The sequence below is a fragment of the Schistocerca gregaria genome, chromosome 2, assembly GCF_023897955.1.
Source record: "Schistocerca gregaria isolate iqSchGreg1 chromosome 2, iqSchGreg1.2, whole genome shotgun sequence".
NCBI lineage: Eukaryota > Metazoa > Arthropoda > Insecta > Orthoptera > Acrididae > Schistocerca > Schistocerca gregaria.
Genome location: NC_064921.1, coordinates 26,461,077 through 26,485,816, shown reverse-complemented (window position 1 = coordinate 26,485,816; position 24,740 = coordinate 26,461,077). Strand labels below are relative to the sequence as shown.

The 24,740-nt window shown below is 42.9% G+C and overlaps 1 protein-coding gene across 1 annotated transcript in view; it reads left to right on the top strand.

Moving 5' to 3' along the window:
- Positions 1–24,740, top strand: part of LOC126335596 (gamma-interferon-inducible lysosomal thiol reductase-like) — a 107,643-nt gene that overhangs the window by 27,013 nt on the left and 55,890 nt on the right. Inside the window, exon 3 of the mRNA XM_049999046.1 lies at positions 12,288–12,461. Coding sequence (XP_049855003.1) covers positions 12,288–12,461 — 174 coding nt within the window. The remainder of the gene's footprint in view (positions 1–12,287; positions 12,462–24,740) is intronic.

The following is a 24,740-nucleotide window of genomic DNA, read 5'->3' as shown; positions in this document are numbered from 1 at the left end:
CCTGTAGCGTGCATTCCATGCTGGACAGGGTGGAAGTCTATTGTGCTTTCTGATGAAAGCTGGTCCTACTCCGGTGCCAGTGACGAGTACGTGTTCGTTAGAATGAGGCGAGTTGAGTGCCTGCAACCAGCGTGCCTGCGTGCTAAACGCAATGGATCTATACCTGGAGTTATCGTCTGGGGTGCTATGTCGTATGACGCCACGAGCAGTCTTCTCCTTATCCCAAGAAGCCTGATTGCAAATTTGTACGTTAGTCTGGTGATTCGGACTTGCCATTCATGAACAGTGTTCCAGGGTGTGTTTTCCAGTAGGATAACGCTGGACTACATCCCGCTGTTGTAACCCAGTATGCTCGACAGAATATAGACATGTTTTCTTGGCCTGCTCGATCACCAGATCTGTCTCCAATCGAACACATATTGGGCCTTCGTCGGACTGTTACTCCAGCGTCATCCAAACACAGCACAAACTGGCCCTAAATTGACAGACAAGAGCAACAGTCATGGATCTCTATCCCACAAACGAAATCTGGCACATGCAGAACACAATGCATGCACGTTAACACAGTTGCATTCAACGTTATGACGGTTACGCCTGTTATTATGAACCAGCATTTCACGTTTACAATGGCCTATTTAGCTCTCACATTGACCTGTGATAATCGCTTAAATATTTTATCTAGACAAATGTATACTGTGGTGAACTCGACATCACATACTGGTCGCCCCACGCAGGGGGGCCAAATATGTTGTGAACTGAGAATTCTTGTCGGACATGAAATGATGTGTAGAGGAGAGCAGATGACTACTGACGTTTTCCCAGGCTGGGCGCCAAAAATCTAGCGAACTCGTGAAATTATTTGCTGACATCGGATACCATGAACATCACCAATGTAGTGAATTGTGAATTTCTTCTATCCGTTGTCAGACTTGAAATGCCGAGTAGATGACTGGTGCTATTACTCCACGTTAGGAGTCAACAATTAATTGATATCAATGATTAAATGAAACCAAACACAAAGGGTACAAAATTAAGGGCTTCATGAATGAATGTAAAAGATTGCTTATATGATCAAAACATGAAAGAAATGTATTTTTTAGGTTAGAGGGTCTCAGGGAACCACAGAAGGGGCGTCCGTCAGAAAGTGGGCAGGTGAAACACAGTAAGGTAGTTGTAGAAACGATTGGTATTGTAGTTGTAAATTGTCGTAGCTGTGTTGGGAAGGAAACAGAGCTCCATCCCCTACTAGAAAGCACTGAAGCTCAAATAGTTCTAGGTACAAAAAGCTAGCCAAGGTCGGAAATAACTCAGCCGAAATTTTTTCAAATGATCTAATAGTGTTCAGAAAGGATAGATTAAATACAGTTGGTGGTGGAGTATTTATTTATTGCTGTCAGAGGTAGTTTGCCTTGTAGCGAAATTGAGGTAGATAGTTCGTGTGAAATAGTATGGGTAGAGGTTATACCTGACAGTAGAACTAAATTATTGATTGGATCGTTTTACCGACCCCCGTCTCAGAAGTTATAGTTGCTCAACAGTTCAAAGAAAACCTGAGTCTCATTCCAAATACGTACCCCACTCATACAATTATAGTCGGTGGTGACTTCAATCTACCTTCGATATGCTGGAAAAGTTATACGTTTAAAGCCGGCGGCAGGCATAAAACATCATCCGAAATTGTACTGAATGCTTTCTCAGAAAATTATTTTGAACAATTAGTTCATGAGCGCGCTCGAAGCGTAAGTGCTTGCAAAACCATACTTAACCCTTTAAGCAACAAATAATTCTGGACAAATAGTGAGTGTTGTGACGAACACAGGGATTAGAGACCACATTGCAGTTGCTGCTACGCTGAACACCGGAACACTACAACCATTAAAAAGAAACGCAACGTATATCTATTTATAAATGCTGATAAAAATGCACTTAACGCCTATTTAAGAGACAGTCTTCACTCCTTCCGATCTGATCATGTGTTGTTGTTGTGGTCTTCAGTCATGAGACTGGTCTGATGCAGCTCTCCATGCTACTCTATCCTGAACAAATTTCTTCATCTCCCAGTACCTACTGCAACCTACGTCCTTCTGAATCTGCTTAGTGTATTCATCTCTTGGTCTCCCTTTACGATTTTTACCCTCCACGTACCCCTACAATGCTAAATTGGTGATCCCTTGATGCCTCAGAACATGTCCTACCAATCGATCCCTTCTTCTAGTCAAGTTGTGCCACAAATTTCTCTTCTCCCCAATCCTATTCAATACTTCCTCATTAGTTATGTGATCTACCCATCTAATCTTCAGCATTCTTCTGTAACAGCACATTTCGAATGCTTCTATTCTCTTCTTGTCCAAACTATTTATCGTCCATGTTTCACTTCCATACATGGCTACACTCCATACAAATACTTTCAGAAATGACTTCCTGACACTTAAATCTATACTCGATGTTAACAAATTTCTCTTCTTCAGAAACGCTTTCCTTGCCATTGCCAGTCTGCATTTTATATTCCTCTCTACTTCGACCATCATCAGTTATTTTTCTCCCCAAATAGCAAAATTCCTTTACTACTTTAAGTGTCTCCTTTCCTAATCTAATTCCCTCAGCATCACCCCACTTAATACGACTACGTTACATTATCCTCGTTTTTCTTATGTTGATGTTCATCTTATATCGTCTTTTCAAGACACTGTCCATTTAGTTCAACTGCTCTTCCAAGTCCTTTGCTGTCTCTCACAGAATTACAATGTCATCGGCGAACCTCAAAGTTTTTATTTCTTCTCCATGTATTTTAATACCTACTCCGAATTTTTCTTTTGTTTCCTTTACTGCTTGCTCAATATACAGATTGAATAACATCGGGGAGAGGCTACAACCCTGTCTTACTCCCTTCCCAACCACTGCTTCCCTTTCGTGCCCCTCCACTCTTATAACTGCCATCTGGTTTCTGTACAAATTGTAAATAGCCTTTCGCTCCCTGTATTTTACCCCTGCCACCTTTAGAATTTGAAAGAGAGTATTCCAGTCAACATTGTCAAAATCTTTCTCTAAGTCTAAAAATACTACAAACGTAGGTTTGCCTTATCTTAGAAGAAAGAAGTCGTATGGTCAGTATTGCCTCACGCGTTCCAGTATTCCTACGGAATCCAAACTGATCTTTCCCGATTTCGGCTTCTACTAGTTTTTCCATTCGTCTGTAAAGAATTCGTGTTAGTAATTTGCAGCTGTAGCTTATTAAACTGATTGTTCGGTAATTTTCACATCTGTCAACACCTGCCTTCCTTGGGATTTGAATTATTATATTCTTCTTGACGTCTGAGTGAATTTCGCCAGTTTCGTACGTCTTGCTCACCAGATGGTAGAGTTTTGTCATGACTGGCTCTCCCAAGGCTGTCAGTAGTTCCAATGGAATGTTGTCTATTCCGGGGGCCTTGTTTCGACTTAGGTCTTTCAGTGCTCTGTCAATCTCTTCACGCAGTATCGTATCTCCTATTTCATATACATCTACATCCTCTTCCATTTCCATAATATTGTCCTCAAGTACATCGCCCTTGTATAGACCCTCTATATACTCCTACCACCTTTCTGCTTTCCTTTCTTTGCTTAGAACTGGCTTTCCATCTGAGCTCTTGATGTTCATACAAGTGGTTCTCTTTTCTCCAAAGATCTCTTTAATTTTCCTGTAGGCAGTATCTATCTTACCCCTTGTGAGATAAGCCTCTACATCCTTACATTTGTCCTCTAGCCATTCCTGCTTAGCCATTTTGCACTTCCTATCGATCTCATATTTGAGACGTTTGTATTCCTTTTTGCCTGCTTCATTTACTGCATTTTCTCCTTTCATCAATTAAATTGAATATTTCTTCTGTTACCCAAGGATTTCTACTAGCCCTCGTCTTTTTACCTACTTTTCCTGCTGCCTTCACTACTTCATCCCTCAGAGCTACCCATTCTTCTTCTACTGTATTTCTTTCCACCATTCTTGTCAAATGTTCCCTTATGCTCTCCCTGAAACTCTGTACAACCTCTGGTTCTTTCAGTTTATCCAGGTCCCATCTCCTTAAATTCCCACCTTTTTGCAATTTCTTCAGTTTTGATCTACAGGTCATAATCAATAGATTGTGGTCAGAGTCCACATCTGCCACTGGAAATGTCTTACAATTAAAAACCTGGTTCCTAAATCTCTGTCTTACCATTATATAACCTATCTGATACCATTTAGTATCTCCAGGGTTCTTCCATGTATACAGCCTCCTTTCATGATTCTGAAACCAAGTGTTAGCTATGATTAAGTTGTCGTCTGTGGAAAATTCTACCAGGCGGCTTCTTCTTTCATTTTTTAGCCCCAATCCATATTCACCTACTACGTTTCCTTCTCTCTCTTTTCCTACACTCGAATTCCAGTCACCCATGACTATTAAATTTTCATCTCCCTTCACTATCTGAATGATTTCTTTTATTTCATCATACATTTCTTCAATTTCTTCGTCATCTGCAGAGCTAGTTTGCATATAAACTTGTACTACTGTAGTAGGTGTGGGCTTCGTGTCTATCTTGGCCACAATAATGCGTTCACTATGCTGTTTGTAGTAGCTTATCCGCATTCCTATTTTCCTATTAATTATTAAACCTACTCCTGCATTACCCCTATTTGATTTTGTGTTGATAACCCTGTAGTCACCTGACCAGAAGTCTAGCTCCTCCTCCCACCGAACTTCACTAATTCCCACTATATCTAACTTTAACCTATCCATTTCCCTTTTTAAATTTTCTAACCTACCTGCCCGCTTAAGTGATCTGACATTCCACGCTCCGATCCTTAGAACGCCAGTCTTCTTCCTCCTGGTAACGACATTCTCTTGAGTAGTCCCCGCCCGGAGATCCGAATGGGGGACTATTTTACCTCCGGAATATTTTACCCAAGAGGACGCCATCATCATTTAATCATACAGTAAAGCTGCATGCCCTCGGGAAAAATTACGGCCGAAGTTTCCCCTTGTTTTCAGCCGTTCGGTGTACCAGCACAGCAAGGCTGATGTAAGGGTAGAAAAGTTGTAGAATGTTTTCAGGAGATAGTATCAACAGCAATTGATAGATATATACCACATAAATTAATAAGTGATGGTACTGATCCACCATGGTACACAAAACGGGTCATATCGTTGCTGCAGAAGCGACGAAGAGAGCATGCTAAATTTAAAAGAACGCAAAATCCCCAACATCGGCAAAGTCTTACAGAAGTTCGAAATATGGCGCCTACTACAATGCGAGATGCTTTTAATAATTTCCACAACGAAATTCTGTGTCGAATCGTGGCAGAAAACCCAAAGACATTCTGGTCATACATAAAGCAGACCAGTGGCAAGACGCAATCAATACCTTCACTGCGCGATGACAACGGTGTAGTCACTGATGACAGTGCCACTTAAACATAGTTATTAAACGCGGTTTTCCGAAACTCCTTCAACAAACAAAACGAAGTAAATATTCCTGAATTACAACCCAGAACAACTGCCAAGATGAGAAATATAGAAGTAGATATCCTTGGTGTAACAAAGCAGCTTAAATCACTTAATAGAGGCAAGGCCTTCGATGTAGATTGTATACCAGTCAGATTCCTTTCAGAGTATGTTGATAAAATAGATCCATATTTAGCAATTATATACAACCACTCGCTCACAGATAGTTCCATACCTAAAGACTGGAATATTGCTCGTGTCACACCAATACCAAAAAAGGGAAGTTGGAGTAATCCGCTGAATTACAGGCCTACATCACTAACGACGATTTTCAGTAGGGTTTTGGAACTTATACTGTATTCGAACATTATGAAGTACCTCGAAGAAAACGATTTATTGACATAATCAGCACGGTATCAGAAAATATCGTTCTTGTGAAACCCAACTACCACTTTATACTCATAAAGTAGTAAGTGCTATCGACAGAGGATGTCAAATTGATTCCATTTGTTTTTAGATTTCCAGAAGGCTTTCGACACAGGTCTTCAGAAGCGTATTCTAACCAAGCTGCGTGCCTTCGGAGTATCGCCGGCCGCTGTGGCCGAGCGGTTCTAGGCGCGCAGTCCGGAACCGTGCGACTGCTACGGTCGCAGGTTCGAATCCTGCCTCGGGCATGGATGTGTGTGATGTCCTTAGGTTAGTTAGGTTTAAGTAGTTCTAAGTTCTAGGGGACTGATGACCACAGCAGTTGAGTCCCATAGTGCTCAGAGCCATTTAGCCTACGGAGTATCGCCTCAGCTGTGCGACTGAATTCGTGATTTCCTATCAGAAAGGTTACAGTTCGTAGCAATAGACGAAAAGTCATCGATTAAAAGAGAAGTAATAGCATGCGTTCCCCAAGGAAGTGTTATGACCCTCTATTGTTCCTGACCTATATTAACGACATAGGAGACAATCTGAGTAGCCGTCTTAGATTGTTTGCATATGATGCTGTCCTTTACCGTCATGTAAAGTCATCAGATGATCAAAATGACTTGCAAAATGATTTAGTTAAGATATCTGTATGGTGCGAAAAGTGGCAATTGATCCTGAATAAAGAAAAGTGTGAAGTTATTCACACGAGTAATAAAAGAAAACAGCTAAATTTCGATTACGTGTTAAGTCACACAAATCTGAAGGCTGTAAATTCAGCTAAATACTTAGAGATTACAGTTACAGATAACCTAAACTGGAACGATCACATAGATAATATTGTGGGTAGAGCAAACCAAAGACTGCGATTCATTGGCAGAACACTTAGAAGGTGTAACAGGTCTACCAAAGATACTGCTTACACCACGCTTGTCCGCTCTGTTCTGGAGTATTGCTGAGCGGCGTGGGATTCGCATCAGGTGGGACTGACGGATATCATCGAAAAAGTACAAAGAAGGGCAGCTCGTCTTGTATTATCACGAAATAGGGGAGATAGTGTCACAGACATGATACGTGAACTGGAGTGGCAATCATTAAAACAAAGGCGTTTTTCGTTGCGACGAGAACATCTCATGAAATTTCAAACACCAGTTTTCTCCTCCGATTGCGAAAATATTCTGTTGACTCCCACCTACATAGGAAGAAATGATCATCACGATAAAGTAAGAGAAATCAGGGCTCGCACAGAAAAATTTAAGTGCTCGTTTTTCCCGCGTGCCGTTCGAGAGTGGAACGGTAGAGAGGCAGCATGAATCCTCCGCCAGGCACTTTATTGTGAAGAGCCGAGTAATCACGTAGATGTATTTATTTTCGTGCTGTTTACACAAAAGAAAACAAAATTACAAATCTCAGGGCCGATTTGACTGCGTGTAGACACGACTCAGTTATTAAGGGGAAGGAGGAGGGAACGATTCGTCTCATCATTGTTCGTTATCGTTCGTATTATACTGCTGCCGGCGGCAGGCGCTGCGGCAGTACGGCGCGTAGCATCGGAGCTGTGCTACACGTGTTGGCTGCCCTCATCAGCAGTCGCGGTTTTGCGACGGGTCCGATTCCGCGTTGTCCGCCCGTTGTCAGTTACGTGGCTGAATCTCTGTTATCATGGCGTCGGAAGGCAGATGTTGGCGACGGGTGGAAAAGAAATCGCCCATGTCCTCTCGGTTCCGCTGTGTCTCCACTACCCACTCTGGCTTCCCCTCCCTCTCTCAGCTCATCTCCTCTTCGACATATTCTTGCTTTCGGCGTTGTCATTGGCGGACGAAATTTTCAATGCAGTCCAATGACAGATCGCCGTTTCATCGCCACGCCTCTCCGTGCTGGGCGGAAATTTTCTATCGGGCGTGGGCTGGCTTGTATATTTGTCACGATTTCACATTCTTAAGATGTTTTCCTGCATTCCGGGGCTTTTGGGAGACCAGCTACACAACACTTTTTTGTAATCGCTCTCTCTGCATGAGCCCTCGACAGACTCATGTTCGGGCTCCGTCTCTAACTCTGCTGTCGTCCGTCACTAACAAGGAATGTCCTCACTGCCGAGAAAACATCTTCTTAGGAATGCTGGCTTTGGCGCATAATTTCTCGGCGTTCCATCCTAATGGCTGCAGGTGTCCACCAACTCCCGGCACGCTTCTCGCTGTCAGACGGGCCCTCCGCATCGTGGCGAGGCGAGGACGTCGGCCCGGCCTCCCGCTGTGTGCCTGCAGAATGGCTGCTGTCTCCCTCTTCTCGGGGGCTCGCCCCAGGGAGTCCGGCCCCTTCCTCCTCCACAGCCGCTCGCGGCGTTGGCGAAAGTGGCTGCAGTCGGACGTATTACGATACCCAAAATTTAATTACTATACATTAATTATTTTAGTGTTGCAATGATTTCCGTTACTGTAACAGAAAAAGATGGGCTGTGGACGTACCTTCATCATACACAACTCAAATATCAGATAAACTTCTGAAGGAAATTTTATTTCTTAGTTACCCCATGCACGTAACTATTGTAACTGGCTGTGGGAAAAAAAAAAAAAAAAACGCAAGCAAGACTGCGCCGTAATGATGATCAAATATCTGTCCTCACTTCACTGTACGGCCTTGTCATAAAAACTGGAACGTATTACTACCACAATATGTGTTGTCACCTGGGCTATTAATTATTTTATGATAACAAGGACATAATTACAATGCACTTTCATCAAGATAACACGGGTCGCATATGTATTAGAATTGTGATTGTATTCGCCCAGTTGCTGATAACCGTTGTAATTCTGTGATAAATTAATGCTATTCCATGTTTTGCAACGGCAGGTACCATTATTTCAGAACTTCGTTGATGAGCTAACTTTTGAGGCTGATAGCTGAAATGGGGACTAAGAATCCTATAAGATTTGTGACTAACAAATACTATACACGTTTTTCTGATAAGTCACGGGAAGGTTTTGGTTCATAATTAGTTACGACAAATTGTCATTTACATGCATATCTACCTGACTACGCTGTGGTTCACAGTTCATTGTTTAACGGACGGTTCATAGAAACACCATCAGACCATTTCTCTACCGTTCCACTGTCGAACAATACGTGGGAAAAATGAACACCTAAATGTTTCCGTGTGAGGTCTGCTTTCCCTTATTTTATCAAGATGGTCTTTCTCCCTATGAGTGTGAGAGCCAACAAAACATTTTGACATTCAGAAAAGGAAGCTGATGATTGAAATTTCATCAAAAGTCTCGCCGCAACGACAAAGACCTTTGTCTTAATGATTGACACTCCAACTCGCTTATCATTCTGTGATGCTTTCTCCCTTATTTCGTGATAACACAAAACGGGCTGGCCTTCTTCAAGCTTTTATGATATTCTCCACCAATCCTGTCTGGCAAGGATGCCATATAGGGCAGAAATGCTGCAGAAGAGGACGAACATAGTGTGTGCGATCTCTTTAGTAGAGCTGTTACATCTTCTAGTTGTTCTGCCAATAAAATGCACTCTTTGATGTACCTTCCCCAAAGCATTTTCTTTGTGATAGTCCCAGCTGAAGTTGTCTTTATTTGAAGCCCTATATATTAAGCTGAATCGACAACCGTTAAATTTCGCGGTTCTAGGCGCGCAGTCCGGAACCGTGCGACTGCTACGGTCGCAGGTTCGAGTCCTGCCTCAGGCATGGATGTGCGTGATGTCCTTAGGTTAGTTAGGTTTAAGTAGTTCTAAGTTCTAGGGGACTGATGACCACAGCTGTTGAGTCCCATAGTGCTCAGAGCCATTTGAACCATTTTTGAACCGTTAAATTTGTGTGATTTATCCTGTAAATGGAATTCAGTCTGACTTTTCTAGTACTCATGTTGCGGACATCACACTTTTTATTGTTCACCATCAGTTGCTAGTTTTCGCAGCAACTAATTATCTTATGTAAATCACTATTTAATTAATTTTAATTTTCTGCTAAGTAATTAATATCTATGCCAGTTTCTTCATTTATTTATACTTCTCATGTTTAAGTCTCGGCGGCCTGCGTTAAACGAAGTCCGCGTATATTCACTTTAGTTAAAAACTTGAATACAATAATATTATTGTGGAACACCAATACGGTGTAGTCAAGTTTTTAATATGCCTACGTTCCTCCAAATACCGACGGAATATTCCATAAATATGTGTACATATTTACTTTTGTCGCTGTACCTCCAAACTGAACTCATTCTTGAACATCATAAACTGCAACCACTTGGTAACTGTTTGTATTCCTGTAAATATAATTTAAATAACTTATCAACGTAAAAAGAGTTTAAAAAGAAGTTGCACTTGGAAACAAACCTAGAATAGTTGGGAAAAATGGAATATGGCTGTAAAAATGCAGATAATCATATACAAGCATACGGAATATGTCCTCAGGTACGTGAGTGGCTCGGAGACTTCTTAAGTAACGGAACCCAGTATGTTATCCCCGACGGCGAGTGTTCGTCAGACACAAGGGTATCGGCAAGAGTGGTCCAGGGAAACGTGACAGGACCGCTGTTGTTCTCTATATACACAAACGATACGGCGAACGGGGTAAGCAGCAATTTGCAGCCGTATGTTGATGATGCATACTGTGGTGTAAGGGAAGGTGTCGTCGTTGAGTGACTTTAGGAAGATATAAGACGACTTGGACAAAGTTTCTGGTTGGTGTGATGAATGGCAGCTAGCTCTAAATGTAGAAAAATGTGAGTTAGAAAGAACAAACCCATAACGTGCGAATACAGTATTAGCAGTGTGCTGCAAAGCAATATGAAGTGGAATGAGCATCTAAAGCACTGAACTCGGGAGGTCGACTTCAGTTTACTGGAAGAATCTTGAGAAAGCGTAGTCCATCGGTAAAGGTGACCGCGTACAGGACACCAGTGCGACCCTTTGATGAGTACTGTTCGCGTGTTTGGGACCCGCACCAGCTCGGATTAAAGGGAAACGTCGAAGCAGTTCAGACGCGGGGTGCTAGAATTGTTACCGATAGGCTCGAACAACAGACAGGTATTATGGAGATGCATCGGGAACTCAAAACCCTCTCACTCCTTTCCCAACCACTGTTTCCCTTTCATGCCCCTCGACTGCTATGACTGCCATCTGGTTACTGTAGAAATTGTAAATAGCCTTTCTATACATGTTTAATTCAGCACATTATATATATGTATATAAATATTATTATATACTCTTTTTTAATTTTTACAATATTTTCCTGATTAAAAGAAAGATTAGGGCTCGTACGGAGGCATATGAACTCGTTTCTCCGTCGCTCTACTCCCGTGTAGAACAGAGAAGGAAATGACTAGCAGTGCTACAGCGTGCCCTCGGCAACGCACCATTCGACGGCTTGACTAGCATGTTTATAGATGTATACGTAAATTTGTGAAAAAATACCCTATGTACAAAAAATACAATTCTGAGACTGTTTTTCATCTAAACTCAAAGAATTACTTATCACTAACAGAAAAAATAACAATATTTGATAAAAAAAACCTTACGTTTATTAACTTCAAGACAAAATACTGAAGCAATTAATTGTTTATGTGATACGGATGATTCGTTTTGTATTTACTTATTTGTATAAATCACAAATGAAACCTTCGTTTCAGTATCTGCACAATGCAGGAGTGTCTTATGGTATACCAAGTATGCCGTATTGCCCGACATGCCATCTTGGACTTCGCAACCATAACGATAGAGCTGATTGTATCCATACCCAAAAAGCGAGCAGTACATAACGATTTACTACTGGTTTACTTAATAAGTGGTACAGTTTTATTCGTTAATCTTCATTTTGAGTAATTATTACATGTTTGTGAAAACTTACCTCCAAAAATTTTGTCAAACTATGAAAACAATTTGAAACTTCCTGGCAGATTAATACTGTGTGCTGGACCGAGACTCGAACTCGGGACCTTTGCCTTTCGCGGGCATGTGCTCTGCGAACTGACCTACCCAAGCACGACTCACGCCCCGTCCTCACAGCTTTACTTCTGCCAGTACCTCGTCTCCTACCTTCCAATTTTTCTGCGACGAAACACACACGATGGCTACATACGAAGTGGGCTCCTTGCAGAGCATCACGAGAACATTATGCTTGGCGGAATCCCTCGACGAGTTGGAAACGACGGTAGTCCACATCGCCCGACTGTTTCATTACATCCGAAGATCATCCACATTTCACAAAGTACGACTTGGCTATAACTTTTTTTGTCTTTGTATCCCTACTCTTAATATTTATTGGCTGCTCTTTGCTCGAGGTCATTTTGTCCGACATCGTGAGCCACAGATCTTTTGACTGTTTCTACTAGTCTGCACTTTGTGCATAAAAGAATAAAATTACATTTTAGTATACTTTAAACAAATCCATTTTATTTGACACAGACGAAGGTGTCTGCCGAGGGGTACGAATTTAGTTGCCAGCATGGACCGGGGGAGTGCCAGGGGAACAAGATACACTCGTGTGCTGTGGAGCTGCTGGACGACCCCACGTCGCAGCTGCAGTACGTGGCCTGCACGATGCGCGGCGAGGACGATCCGGTGGAGAGCGGCCGCGAGGTGAGTCAGTCAGCGGTCGCACAACTGCACCATCTGCTTCGAAAAATTCATTTCTTACAACTGCTGACAAATTTTCAAAATATTTGAAAAGAAGTGTTTATAAAATGTTCTGTGAAATGATTGGAAGTAAGGAAAAGAGTGGGTTAGAGACACATTTGTGTGAATGTTGTTTTGAATTTTTTCTTATTTTCTTAAGCTCTTCAGTCCATGTGATAATATAAGTAGAGAGAAATGTCTTCATCGTTGTTACACATATTTACTTTCTAAATCCAATTGTTTAAATTTTTTATCTATTCTAAAATGTTTGTGGTACAGTTATGTATACTTAACGTCTTAACCAGTAGAAGAATTTTAAAAAGCAGTTTTTTTAAGTACACAAAAATGTATATTTTACATCTTGTCCACGGTTTTTGTACCTTCACAGGTACATTTAGAAGTATTTTTCGCCATTCTGCAGTCATATCTTTAAAAATCTTAAGTGTAACCGCAAGCGGAGTATGGTGTGACCTGGGGCAAAAAGTGAAACTACGTGATCTACTTGAACATCTGATACAGTTCTTGAGTTGATAAAGACTCATATTATTAATTTTACGACGTGCATTATCGGAAAAATATGGTTCAAATGGCTCTGAGCACTATGGGACTTAACATCTGAGCTCATCAGTCCCCTAGAACTTAGAACTACTTAAACCTAACTAACGTAAGGACATCAGACACATTCATGCCCGAGGCAGGTTTCGAACCTGCGACCGTAGCGGTTGCGCGTTCCAGACTGTAGCGCCTAGAAGCGCTCGGCCACACCGGCCGGCCTTTATCGCAAATCTTATATGTGTACCCACGGACTGAAGAACTTAAACATAACACATTTAAATATCGACTGGTATTCTATGTATTGCTAAGAGTATATAGATCAAGAGAAAGCACCGAAGTTTCGATTTATGCTGTAACTTTATTTAATGTTGAAAAAATTAAATAAAGTTTCATACCCTAGTCTTCCATTTCCCGTTCTTTGTTTCGCTACGATACTTTATACAAGAAACGATTGTGTAACTTTCCATGGGTTCACTAAGAATTTCTAAATTACCATGATTATGTTCAAGTAACAGATTTTTTTTTCCAAAACTAGACCTCATGCTGCTCAGTTTCTCCATTTTCAGCTCTTCGTTTGGCTGTGAAAATGTGGACAAAAATTTCACGTCGAAGCACAAGAGATTAAACTTTATGCTGCAAAACTTGACACGCTGGTCAGTTTGATACTCCATTAATATATTTCTCGCTCTTCATTTGGCTGTGAACATTTGGATCAAAATCCGTTGTGTAATTTCTACTGTTTAATTTCATTTGACGAGAAAGTGTTTGTGTTGTGCCAAATGAAGGGACCACATACTCAGAAACAGTCCATTCTGTTGATCACGTTATCGCGTCTCAGTCGAACAGGGTTACTAAGGTTCAAACTGACGGGAGCAGGGAAATTCTAATGCAAATCGGGAGGTGTGGTTAGTCAGCTAGATGCCGACAGTCCCGTATTGTACAGGGTGATCAATCCTTTACGGAACTAGTGGTGAGTGTATTTCAAATCCGCAATAATGTCGTTGTTTGTGTGTCTTTCTTCTTACGCAAGCAGCGCGTGTTGTTAGACGACGCGGTACGGCGTTTTGAGTGAAAGTGTTTCCAGTGAAATGGGAACACATACGTATTCTATTCGCCAAAGAGTATTCATGTAAGAGGGTTGCCCAGAAAGTAATGCACCGCCTTTTATTTTGTCATCCGAAAACAATGCCACGATTGTGAAACGTTACGTATGTATTACTTGAAGCCTCCTGAGTGAGCGCGCCACTTTTCCGTCACTTCCGACTGATAGTCTAGCTGCAGAATAGTTTCAAAATGGCGTCTGTAGGTGATGTACGTTACAAGCAACGTCCCATCATTGAACTTCTCACTGCAGAGAAAGAAACTGTGGGGAATATTCACAAACGCTTGTGCAAAGTCTATAGAGCATCTGCTGTCGACAGAAGCAAGTTAGTCGCTGGGCACAGAGGGTGAGGTCATCAGAAGGCGGTTAGGCGGAGCCCCACAATTTGCAGCGGTCGGGGAGACCATCCGTAGCTGCCACACCTGACACACGTGACATAGCGTCTCGGACTTCCTCTTGTTTGGGCCATTAAAGGCCGTCATTCGCGAAGGACATTTTGTGGAGGATGAAGTGATTTACACAGTGAAGCACTGGCTCCAGCACCAGGGCAACAGGGCATACACTACCTTGTTTCGCGCTGGAGGAAGGCCACAGAACGGGATGGAGATTACGTGCAAGTATAGGGTGTGTGGATAAAGCACCATTCTTTGCTGGGTGTAATTATCATTGTGTTCAATAAAGAATTATTGAAGAAAAAGAATACATTGATTTACTTTCTGGGCAACACTCGTATGGTTGCTACAATGGCATAGAATCAGCACATGCAGTAAGTAGATTATTATGTTCAGTTTCTTAATTGGACTACGATTCGTCGATTAGTAAATACATTCAATGAAGTGGGATGTGTTCTTGTTAGGACACATAGGCAATGCCATACAGTACTCACGGGAAAAGCTCTGGATGACATTGGGCATGCTCTGAAAGGTCTAGAAAATCAGTTCAAACTTTTTCAAAAGAAACTTTCCTGTGTCTCTGTTTGAAAGGCTACAAAGTTACTGAAGTTACAGCCTTATAAAAGAACTGCAGTGCAAGAACATAAACAAAGTGACACTGGAAAAAGGTCGCAGTTTTGTGAATGGGTTTTGAATAGGGTATATGACGGAGAAATTTCTTTTCGGTCCTTTCTGGTTCCATCCAAGTAGATAGGTTAATTCGCAAAATAACCGATACTGGAGTTATGAACAGCTGAACGTAACACACGAGGAAGCCCTGCATAATCAGAAAAACAGGAGTGTTAGCGCTATTAGCGGTGACAGAATAATAGGCCCTATTTTTTCCAGGTAACAATTAACAGTTAGAGATACAGGATGACAGTTATTGGACTACATGAAATAAATCGTCATAACGTCTGAACTGTTTGTGTAGAGACGTTCAAATTGCACGGTTGGCCAAGGGGCTTGATGGGAAGTAGTGTATGCTGTTGTTTGGTTGCCTATGTTTCCAGACAAGAACACTTCCCATTTCATTGAATGTACACTCCTGGAAATTGAAATAAGAAAACCGTGAATTCATTGTCCCAGGAAGGGGAAACTTTATTGACACATTCCTGGGGTCAGATACGTCACATGATCACACTGACAGAACCACAGGCACATAGACACAGGCAACAGAGCATGCACAATGTCGGCACTAATACAGTGTATATCCACCTTTCGCAGCAATGCAGGCTGCTATTCTCCCATGGAGACGATCGTGGAGATGCTGGATGTAGTCCTGTGGAACGGCTTGCCATGCCATTTCCACCTGGCGCCTCAGTTGGACCAGCGTTCGTGCTGAACGTGCAGACCGCGTGAGACGACGCTTCATCCAGTCCCAAACATGCTCAATGGGGGACAGATCCGGAGATCTTGCTGGCCAGGGTAGTTGACTTACACCTTCTAGAGCACGTTGGATGGCACGGGATACATGCGGACGTGCGTTGTCCTGTTGGAACAGCAAGTTCCATGTCGTTCTATGGCCTTCCTCCAGCGCGAAACGAGGTTCTGTATGCCCTATTGTCCCGGTGGCGAAGCCCACTTTCATTTGGATGGGAGTGTCAATGAGGAAAATTGGCGCTTTTGAGAACTGAGAATCCGCAATTCGTAATCGAGAAGTCTCTTTTCGCTCAACGGGTGACTCTGTGGTGTGCAATGTCCACTCACGGAATAATCCCTGTGATGTCTCAAAAATGAGATAGACAGGAAGTGCAAAATGGCTAAGCAGGGATGGCTAGAGGACAAATGTAAGGATGTAGAGGATTATCTCACTAGGGGTAAGATAGATACTGCCTACAGGAAAATTAAAGAGACCTTTGGAGATAAGAGAACCACTTGTATGAACATCAAGAGCTCAGATGGAAACCCAGTTTAAAGCAAAGAAGGGAAAGCAGAAAGGTGGAAGGAGTATATAGAGGGTCTATACAAGGGCGATGTACTTGAGGACAATATTATGGAAATCGAAGAGGATGTAGATGAAGACTCAATGGGAGATACGATACAGCGTGTAGAGTTTGACAGAGCACTGAAAGACCTGAGTCGAAACTAGGCCCGCGGAGTAGATAACATTCCATTGGAACTACTGACGGCCTTGGGAGAGCCAGTCATAACAAAACTCTACCATCTGGTGAGCAAGACGTACGAAACAGGCGAAATTCACTCAGACGTCAAGAAGAATATAATAATTTCAATCCCAAAGAAGGCAGGTGTTGACAGATGTGAAAATTACCGACGAATCAGTTTAATAAGCTACAGCTGCAAATTACTAACACGAATTCTTTACAGACGAATGGAAAAACCAGTAGAAGCCGACCTCGGGAAAGATCAGTTTGGATTCCGTAGAAATACTGGAACGCGTGAGGCAATACTGACCATACGACTTCTTTCTTCTAAGATAAGGCAAACCTACGTTTATAGTATTTTTAGACTTAGAGAAAGCTTTTGACAATGTTGACTGGAATACTCTCTTTCAAATTCTAAAGGTGGCAGGGGTAAAATACAGGGAGTGAAAGGCTATTTACAATTTGTACAGAAACCAGATGGCAGTTATAAGAGTCGAGGGGCACGAAACGGAAGCAGTGGCTGGGAAGGGAGTAAGCCAGGGTTGTAGCCTCTCCCCGATATATCTGTATATTGAGCTGGCAGTAAAGGAAACAAAAGAAAAATTCGGAGTAGGTATTAAAATCCATGGAGGAGAAATAAAAACTTTGAGGTTCGCCGATGACATTGTAATTCTGTGAGAGACAGCAAAGGACTTGGAAGAGCAGTTGAACTAAATGGACAGTGTCTTGAAAAGAGAATATAATATGAAAATCAACAAAAGCAAAACGAGGATAATGGAACGTAGTCGTATTAAGTCGGTTGATGCTGAGGGAATTAGATTGGGAAAGGAGACACTTAAAGTAGTAAAGGAGTTTTGCTATTTGGGGAGCAAAATAACTGATGATGGTCGAAGTAGAGAGGATATAAAATGCAGACTGGCAATGGCAAGGAAAGCGTTTCTGAAGAAGAGAAATGTGTTAACATCGAGTATAGATTTGTCAGGAAGTCATTTCTGAAAGTATTTGTATGGAGTGTGGCCATGTATGGAAGTGAAACATGGACGATAAATAGTTTGGAGAAGAAGAGAATAGAAGCATTCGAAATGTGGTGCTACAGAAGAATATTGAAGATTAGATGGGTAGATCACGTAACTAATGAGGAAGTATTGAATAGGATTGGGGAGAAGAGAAGTTTGTGGCACAAATTGACCAGAATAAGGGATCGGTTGGTAGGACATGTTCTGAGGCATCAAGGGATCACCAATTTAGTATTGGAGGGCAGCGTAGAGGGTAAAAATCGTAGAGAGAGACCAAGAGATGACTATACTAAGCAGATTCAGAAGGATGTGGGTTGCAGTGGGTTCTGGGAGATGAAGAAGCTTGCACAGGATAAAGTAGCATGGAGAGCTGCATCAAACCAGTCTCAGGACTGAAGACCACAACAACAACAACAACATTCCTTGATGGTACAGTGACTACCGAACGGTACGTGAAGGTTTTGAAAGATGATTCTATGGACACTGGCCAAAGTGACTCTGATTTGAAGATGTGACTCATGCAAGACGGAGTTCGACCCCATAGAAGCAGGAGAGTGTTTGATGTCCTGGGGGAGCACTTTGCGTGCCGCATTCTGGCTCTGGGGTACCCGGAGACCACCGGCATAGGCCTCGACTGGCCGCCATATTCTCATGACGTGAACACATGCGACTCCTTTTGGTGGAGCTATGTTAAAAACAAGGTGTACAGCAGTAACCCCAAAACCACTGCTGAGCCGAAAACAGCCATTCAGCACGTCATCGGCAGCATCGATGTTCCGACAGTTCAGCGGGTTGTAGCGATGCAAAGGGTACCAAATTTGTCATAAAAGTCCGCACATTACTCAACTGATAGTATTTTGCAGTACAGGTATTTCGTTCTTTCCAAGCAAGTATCAATTTTCTTGACTTTTATTTAGAATAGGAAATGTTTAATTAGTAGTTGCATGCCATAATGTATCCGTTTAATATAAAGGTTTTTGACTTTTGTATGCATGTAAAAAGTGTGAATTTATGTGCGGCTTTTATTCTTAGACAAGCAACCACTTGGAGTGCTAAAAGTGTGCGTGTAAAGTTCGCTGGCCTATGCGGTGAACTTCATTTTGTTATTTTGAGCCGGATAGAGACTAATCCAGTTTCATTTAGACTTAACGTGATTTAGACACTTCATGTTATTACAAAAGTCGTTTAGCCCATCATGGAAAATTGAAACCTGCGCGCTCGATTCGAAACACGCTACACGCCAATACATGATTGAGCCTTTCCATTAAATCAGGTATAATAATTGGTAACGTGCTTGAATTTAATCCATGAAGTATGAAATTACTTTTCGAGACAAATACTGATTTTTGATAAAAACGAACCGAAAAATGTTCAAATGTGTGTGAAATCTTATGGGACTTAACTGCTAAGGTCATCAGTCCCTAAGCTTACACACTACTTAACCTAAATTATCGTGATGACAAACACACACACCCATGCCCGAGGAAGGACTCGAACCTCCGCCGGGACCAGCCGCGCAGTCCATGACGGCAGCGCGTTACACCGCTCGGATGACCCCGCGCGGCCAAACGAATCTAAAATTTATCCAAAATATCGAGGTGCTGTTTTAATTACGACACCTGTCACCTTGTTGATCACGTTGCTTAACAATACTGTAATGCAAATCAATTCATTCATTAGAACGATTTACGACCTAATAAATCCCATTACACATACAAACTGTTACACAGAATTTGCTAAACGAATGAGAGTATAAGATTGTTCTTTTCCAGAAATGCCAATATACCAGAGGTTTCAAAAGTTAAATTACAAACTATTGTGAAACTTCATTGATATTGCATTTCACTGACGAACACTATTCTTATTGATAAACGAACATTAATTGCAAGTAGATTTTGAGTACTCACCAACACTGCCTAGCAGCAGTTCACATTATAACCACTATTAATTGCCAATATATCTGACCGGGCATTACTTCATTAAAACAGAGCAATCAGTTTCTAATTCTAGGATAAACTGTACCAAGTTTAATTATTAAAATTTTGTGGAAGTGTAATAAGGTTTATCTGAACAATTCTATCATACATCATTATTTCACGTTATTTGGACAGATTATTAGTTGGAAACGAATTCACCCACAATAGATTGTCCCACGCCACAAAGAAACTTTTATCGTGATTTTTTACAAGAGATCTCAAGAAGCCGCGATCAAGAAACAAGAAAGGAGGAGACATCGGTTTAGGGTCATGCAGCATTTCGCTTTTAGTCTGCGCCGCGTCATAGCCAATGGTGGCAGGCATATCGAACATGTCACAACCTAAATCCGAGTATCTGTAGTGACGTTTATCTGTCGAATCACGTGTTTGCACTCCGTAGTGTGTAACTAATTTACGTTTCTCTAATGTAGTTCAATAATTGTCACACTGTATGTGGAAAACAGTTTGAGGCCTTTTTGGACAATTGACTAAGAGAGAACGTGCTCTCGCGACCTTTCAGCAGGATTCTGAGACTTTACGTGCAGCAAACTTAACATTACAGGAAATTTATGACGTGTTTAAAGATAACACTATCACTAACAACATATGGCCTCCACGTTTTCCGACTTAAATCCCCAGCCTTTCTGCGAGTATCTACGGGGGAAATTAAAAGAGAAAGAGTACGAATCTAATCGATACACTTTAAATAAGCTTAGAACTAACATTTGTTAAGAATTGCTGCCATTTCTCAGAGAAAACTACAGTGTGTCATGAGCAGTTTCCTAAGCAAGTGTCAGTAATATCTGAACAACGGACGGAGGCAGTTACGGCATCCCCTTGTTTAATATACGCGAGTAATTTACTTTTGTTTTTACTTGTTATATGTTATGTATGTAAGAAATAACTTACATGACAAACTATGGTGTATTTACTGCGGACCTCCTGTCGCCCATACCACAGCTTCGGCCGCCGGCCATACGTCGCGAAAATAGCTGCGTTAACTATTGGTCACTTTGTATACGCTCTTCTTTTATTCTTCTTTGTTAGAATCGTTCAGTAACAATTACGGGTGTGTCAATATTTTCTCTCAATAAACGACATACCAGCCCTAAAAGATAGTCAACTAATTAAAATATTGTTACAATATTATCACGAACAGATGTGTGTATGCACGCAACTTGGCGGGACTGGTAGTCCGTTATAATTTCGGTCTGTTAGCCGCGGGGAATCCGTTTGCTTTGTTGTTCTGGTTGACCACTAGCTGCCTCAGTATTATCTAGAACTTTCAATATATTTGCAAGAGAGGTTGATGTAATTACGTGATAACGTCTTAAATAACGCTTGCTGAAGCTGAAGTCCACTCAGTTAGTTGCCACACATTCTGCAATAGCGACAATCTTCTAGCAGCCCCATAGAATCTTTTTACTGCTGTACGAATTACAGTTAACGTGATGATCACAGCTCCACCAAAGATGGTGGCTGAACCAAAGCATGTGGATAGTTCTTCACTGTGAGTCAAGTAGCAACTTGTAACCTTTACCCTCATCAGTTGTCTACGCAAACGACCGTGATTGCGAGAACATAACCTTAATCGCCCCCGAAGTTATAACTCATTAATGAAGTACACTCCTGGAAATTGAAATAAGAACACCGTGAATTCATTGTCCAAGGAAGGGGAAACTTTATTGACACATTCCTGGGGTCAGATACATCACATGATCACACTGACAGAACCACAGGCACATAGACACAGCCAACAGTGCATGCACAATGTCGGCACTAGTACAGTGTATACACCTTTCGCAGCAATGCAGGCTGCTATTCTCCCATGGAGACGATCGTAGAGATGCTGGATGTAGTCCTGTGGAACGGCTTGCCATGCCATTTCCACCTGGCGCCTCAGTTGGACCAGCGTTCGTGCTGGACGTGCAGACCGCGTGAGACGACGCTTCATCCAGTCCCAAACATGCTCAATGGGGGACAGATCCGGAGATCTTGCTGGCCAGGGTAGTTGACTTACACCTTCTAGAGCACGTTGGGTGGCACGGGATACATGCGGACGTGCATTGTCCTGTTGGAACAGCAAGTTCCCTTGCCGGTCTAGGAATGGTAGAACGATGGGTTCGATGACGGTTTGGATGTACCGTGCACTATTCAGTGTCCCCTCGACGATCACCAGAGGTGTACGGCCAGTGTAGGAGATCGCTCCCCACACCATGATGCCGGGTGTTGGCCCTGTGTGCCTCGGTCGTATGCAGTCCTGATTGTGGCGCTCACCTGCACGGCGCCAAACACGCATACGACCATCATTGGCACCAAGGCAGAAGCGACTCTCATCGCTGAAGACGACACGTCTCCATTCGTCCCTCCATTCACGCCTGTCGCGACACCACTGGAGGCGGGCTGCACGATGTTGGGGCGTGAGCGGAAGACGGCCTAACGGTGTGCGGGACCGTAGCCCAGCTTCATGGAGACGGTTGCGAATGGTCCTCGCCGATACCCCAGGAGCAACAGTGTCCCTAATTTGCTGGGAAGTGGCGGTGCGGTCCCCTACGGCACTGCGTAGGATCCTACGGTCTTGGCTTGCATCCGTGCGTCGCTGCGGTCCGGTCCCAGGTCGACGGGCACGTGCACCTTCCGCCGACCACTGGCGACAACATCGATGTACTGTGGAGACCTCACGCCCCACGTGTTGAGCAATTCGGCGGTACGTCCACCCGGCCTCCCGCATGCCCACTATACGCCCTCGCTCAAAGTCCGTCAACTGCACATACGGTTCACGTCCACGCTGTCGCGGCATGCTACCAGTGTTAAAGACTTCGATGGAGCTCCGTATGCCACGGCAAACTGGCTGACACTGACGGCGGCGGTGCACAAATGCTGCGCAGCTAGCGCCATTCGACGGCCAACACCGCTGTTCCTGGTGTGTCCGCTGTGCCGTGCGTGTGATCATTGCTTGTACAGCCCTCTCGCAGTGTACGGAGCAAGTATGGTGGGTCTGACACACCGGTGTCAAAGTGTTCTTTTTTCCATTTCCAGGAGTGTAAGTATACAAGAAATTATTTTATTAATAACTTACACCACGTTCTTCTCACTTAATGATGAATGATCATTAAAAAGTAATGCAAACCACACACAGTAGAGACGGCGTATAGTATCACGAGACTTTGAGTAATACACACAGAAAATCAGTTAAATACTTCTAAATTGGGTCACCAGTCCAGTTGGACAAACTCTGTACGGAAATCCCTTGATTATCAGAACAGTAATTATTATGTATCGTATCTGAACGAACGTGTGCTGTCGAAATAGCACGCATACGAAGCTAACAGCAATATTTTATGCAAAACAAAGAGAAATGCTTGCTATGGTTTTATATAAATGGGACAATTTGGAAAAAGGTGCAAGTAATCGTTACAGAGTGGCTGAATGGTGAGGTTTCTTAATTACAGGGAATATTGCGTTACCTCATAGTAAAGTTTTCCTACTCAGACAAAACTCATTAATTCCCAGAAAAAGGAAATTGAATTTCACATATGAATGTGTATTGTCTATCCTTTCAGATATTCCCGAAAGCCAGAAATCACGCAGATCCGCCTCAGTGAAACATTATTTGTAAATTAATGGGGATAGCCGCTGTCAGCTGCAGTGGGACATTGCGTGGAATTAGTGGCGACGAGTGAAAATGTGCACTGGACAGGTGCGTTAACCAGTGCGCCATCCAGGACACATGGTTATCGCAGTTGCACGGACTGTTTCGGCATGCCTCGCGACCGATCCACACCCCCAGACATGCCCGGAAGAACAGACACCAAGCATTCATATAATTGAGAAGTCCAGCTGGGCAATGCCTCCACCTTATTCAGTGTGGATGCAGAAATACGTCCGACTTTTTGTGAGGATCTGAATAGCGAACATGGAGTCAATGCACAGCAACTGCGGATAGGTGGCGCTCAGTGGGAATGTGGATCGGCCATGACGCATACTGAGATAGTCCACGAAGTTGCAATAATGCTGCGCCGCGAGTGGCGCAGAGGTTAATGCACATGCCTAGTGAGCTGGAGATCCCTGTTCGAATCCCACTCTGGTACACATTTTCACTCATCGCCATGATTTCGCTTAATGTCACAGTTCAGCTGACTCTTTGATTTACATATACTGCTATTGCTGTTCACTCAATCACTACCAACCATGACCTCTATTTGTACCTGATCTCCCCCCCCCCGACCCCCCCCCCCCCCCCCCCCTCAGCGTAACGCCAGGAGTGATAGAGGTAGTACACAGCTGCGATTTATCGCTGAACACGATGCCACGTCCTTTGTCAGCAGCCCTTGCCTCCCATTCGTGGCTCTGATTCAAATGCAGCCACTTGTGTCATGGTGCTAACTGTGGCCTATGCACAAGGCGGTAGTTCCCCAATGTGGCTGCTGCTAATCTCTCGCCAATTGTGCGAAATGACGCAGAATGTTGCAGGGAATCCATTACTTGTTGACGGACGGCAAGCATGGATGTGGAGTGACTACAATGTGTCTCGTGCACAGCACAGTGATCCCCCTTCATGATGGTCAGATGTCGTCGACCAGGACGTTGACTACGGGTATGCCTGCCCTCATCTAAACCTACATCTACATGGCTCCTCTGAAATCCACAACAAAGTGGTTTGCAAGCTAAGGATTCATCGAACCATCTTCATATTACTTTTCGACCGTTCCATTCCTAAAGACTGCACGGGAAAAGTTGATACTTAAATCTTTCCGAGCTTGCTGATTTCTTTTATTATGCCACGATTATCCTTTGTCTCTATGTAGGTGGGCGTCAACAAAATAATTTTGCATTCAAAGGAGATAGTTTGATATTGAAATTTCGTGAAATTATTTTGGCAAAGCGAAGCACGCCTCTGTTTCAGATGACAGACAGCCCGACTTGAGTATCATATCCATGACACACTTTCCCCCATTTCGCGATTATATGAAACGAGCTGCCCTTTTTTGAACTGTTTCGATGTTCTCTGTCAACCTGATCTGGTAAGGGTCTCGTATTGGGCAACAATGCTGCTGA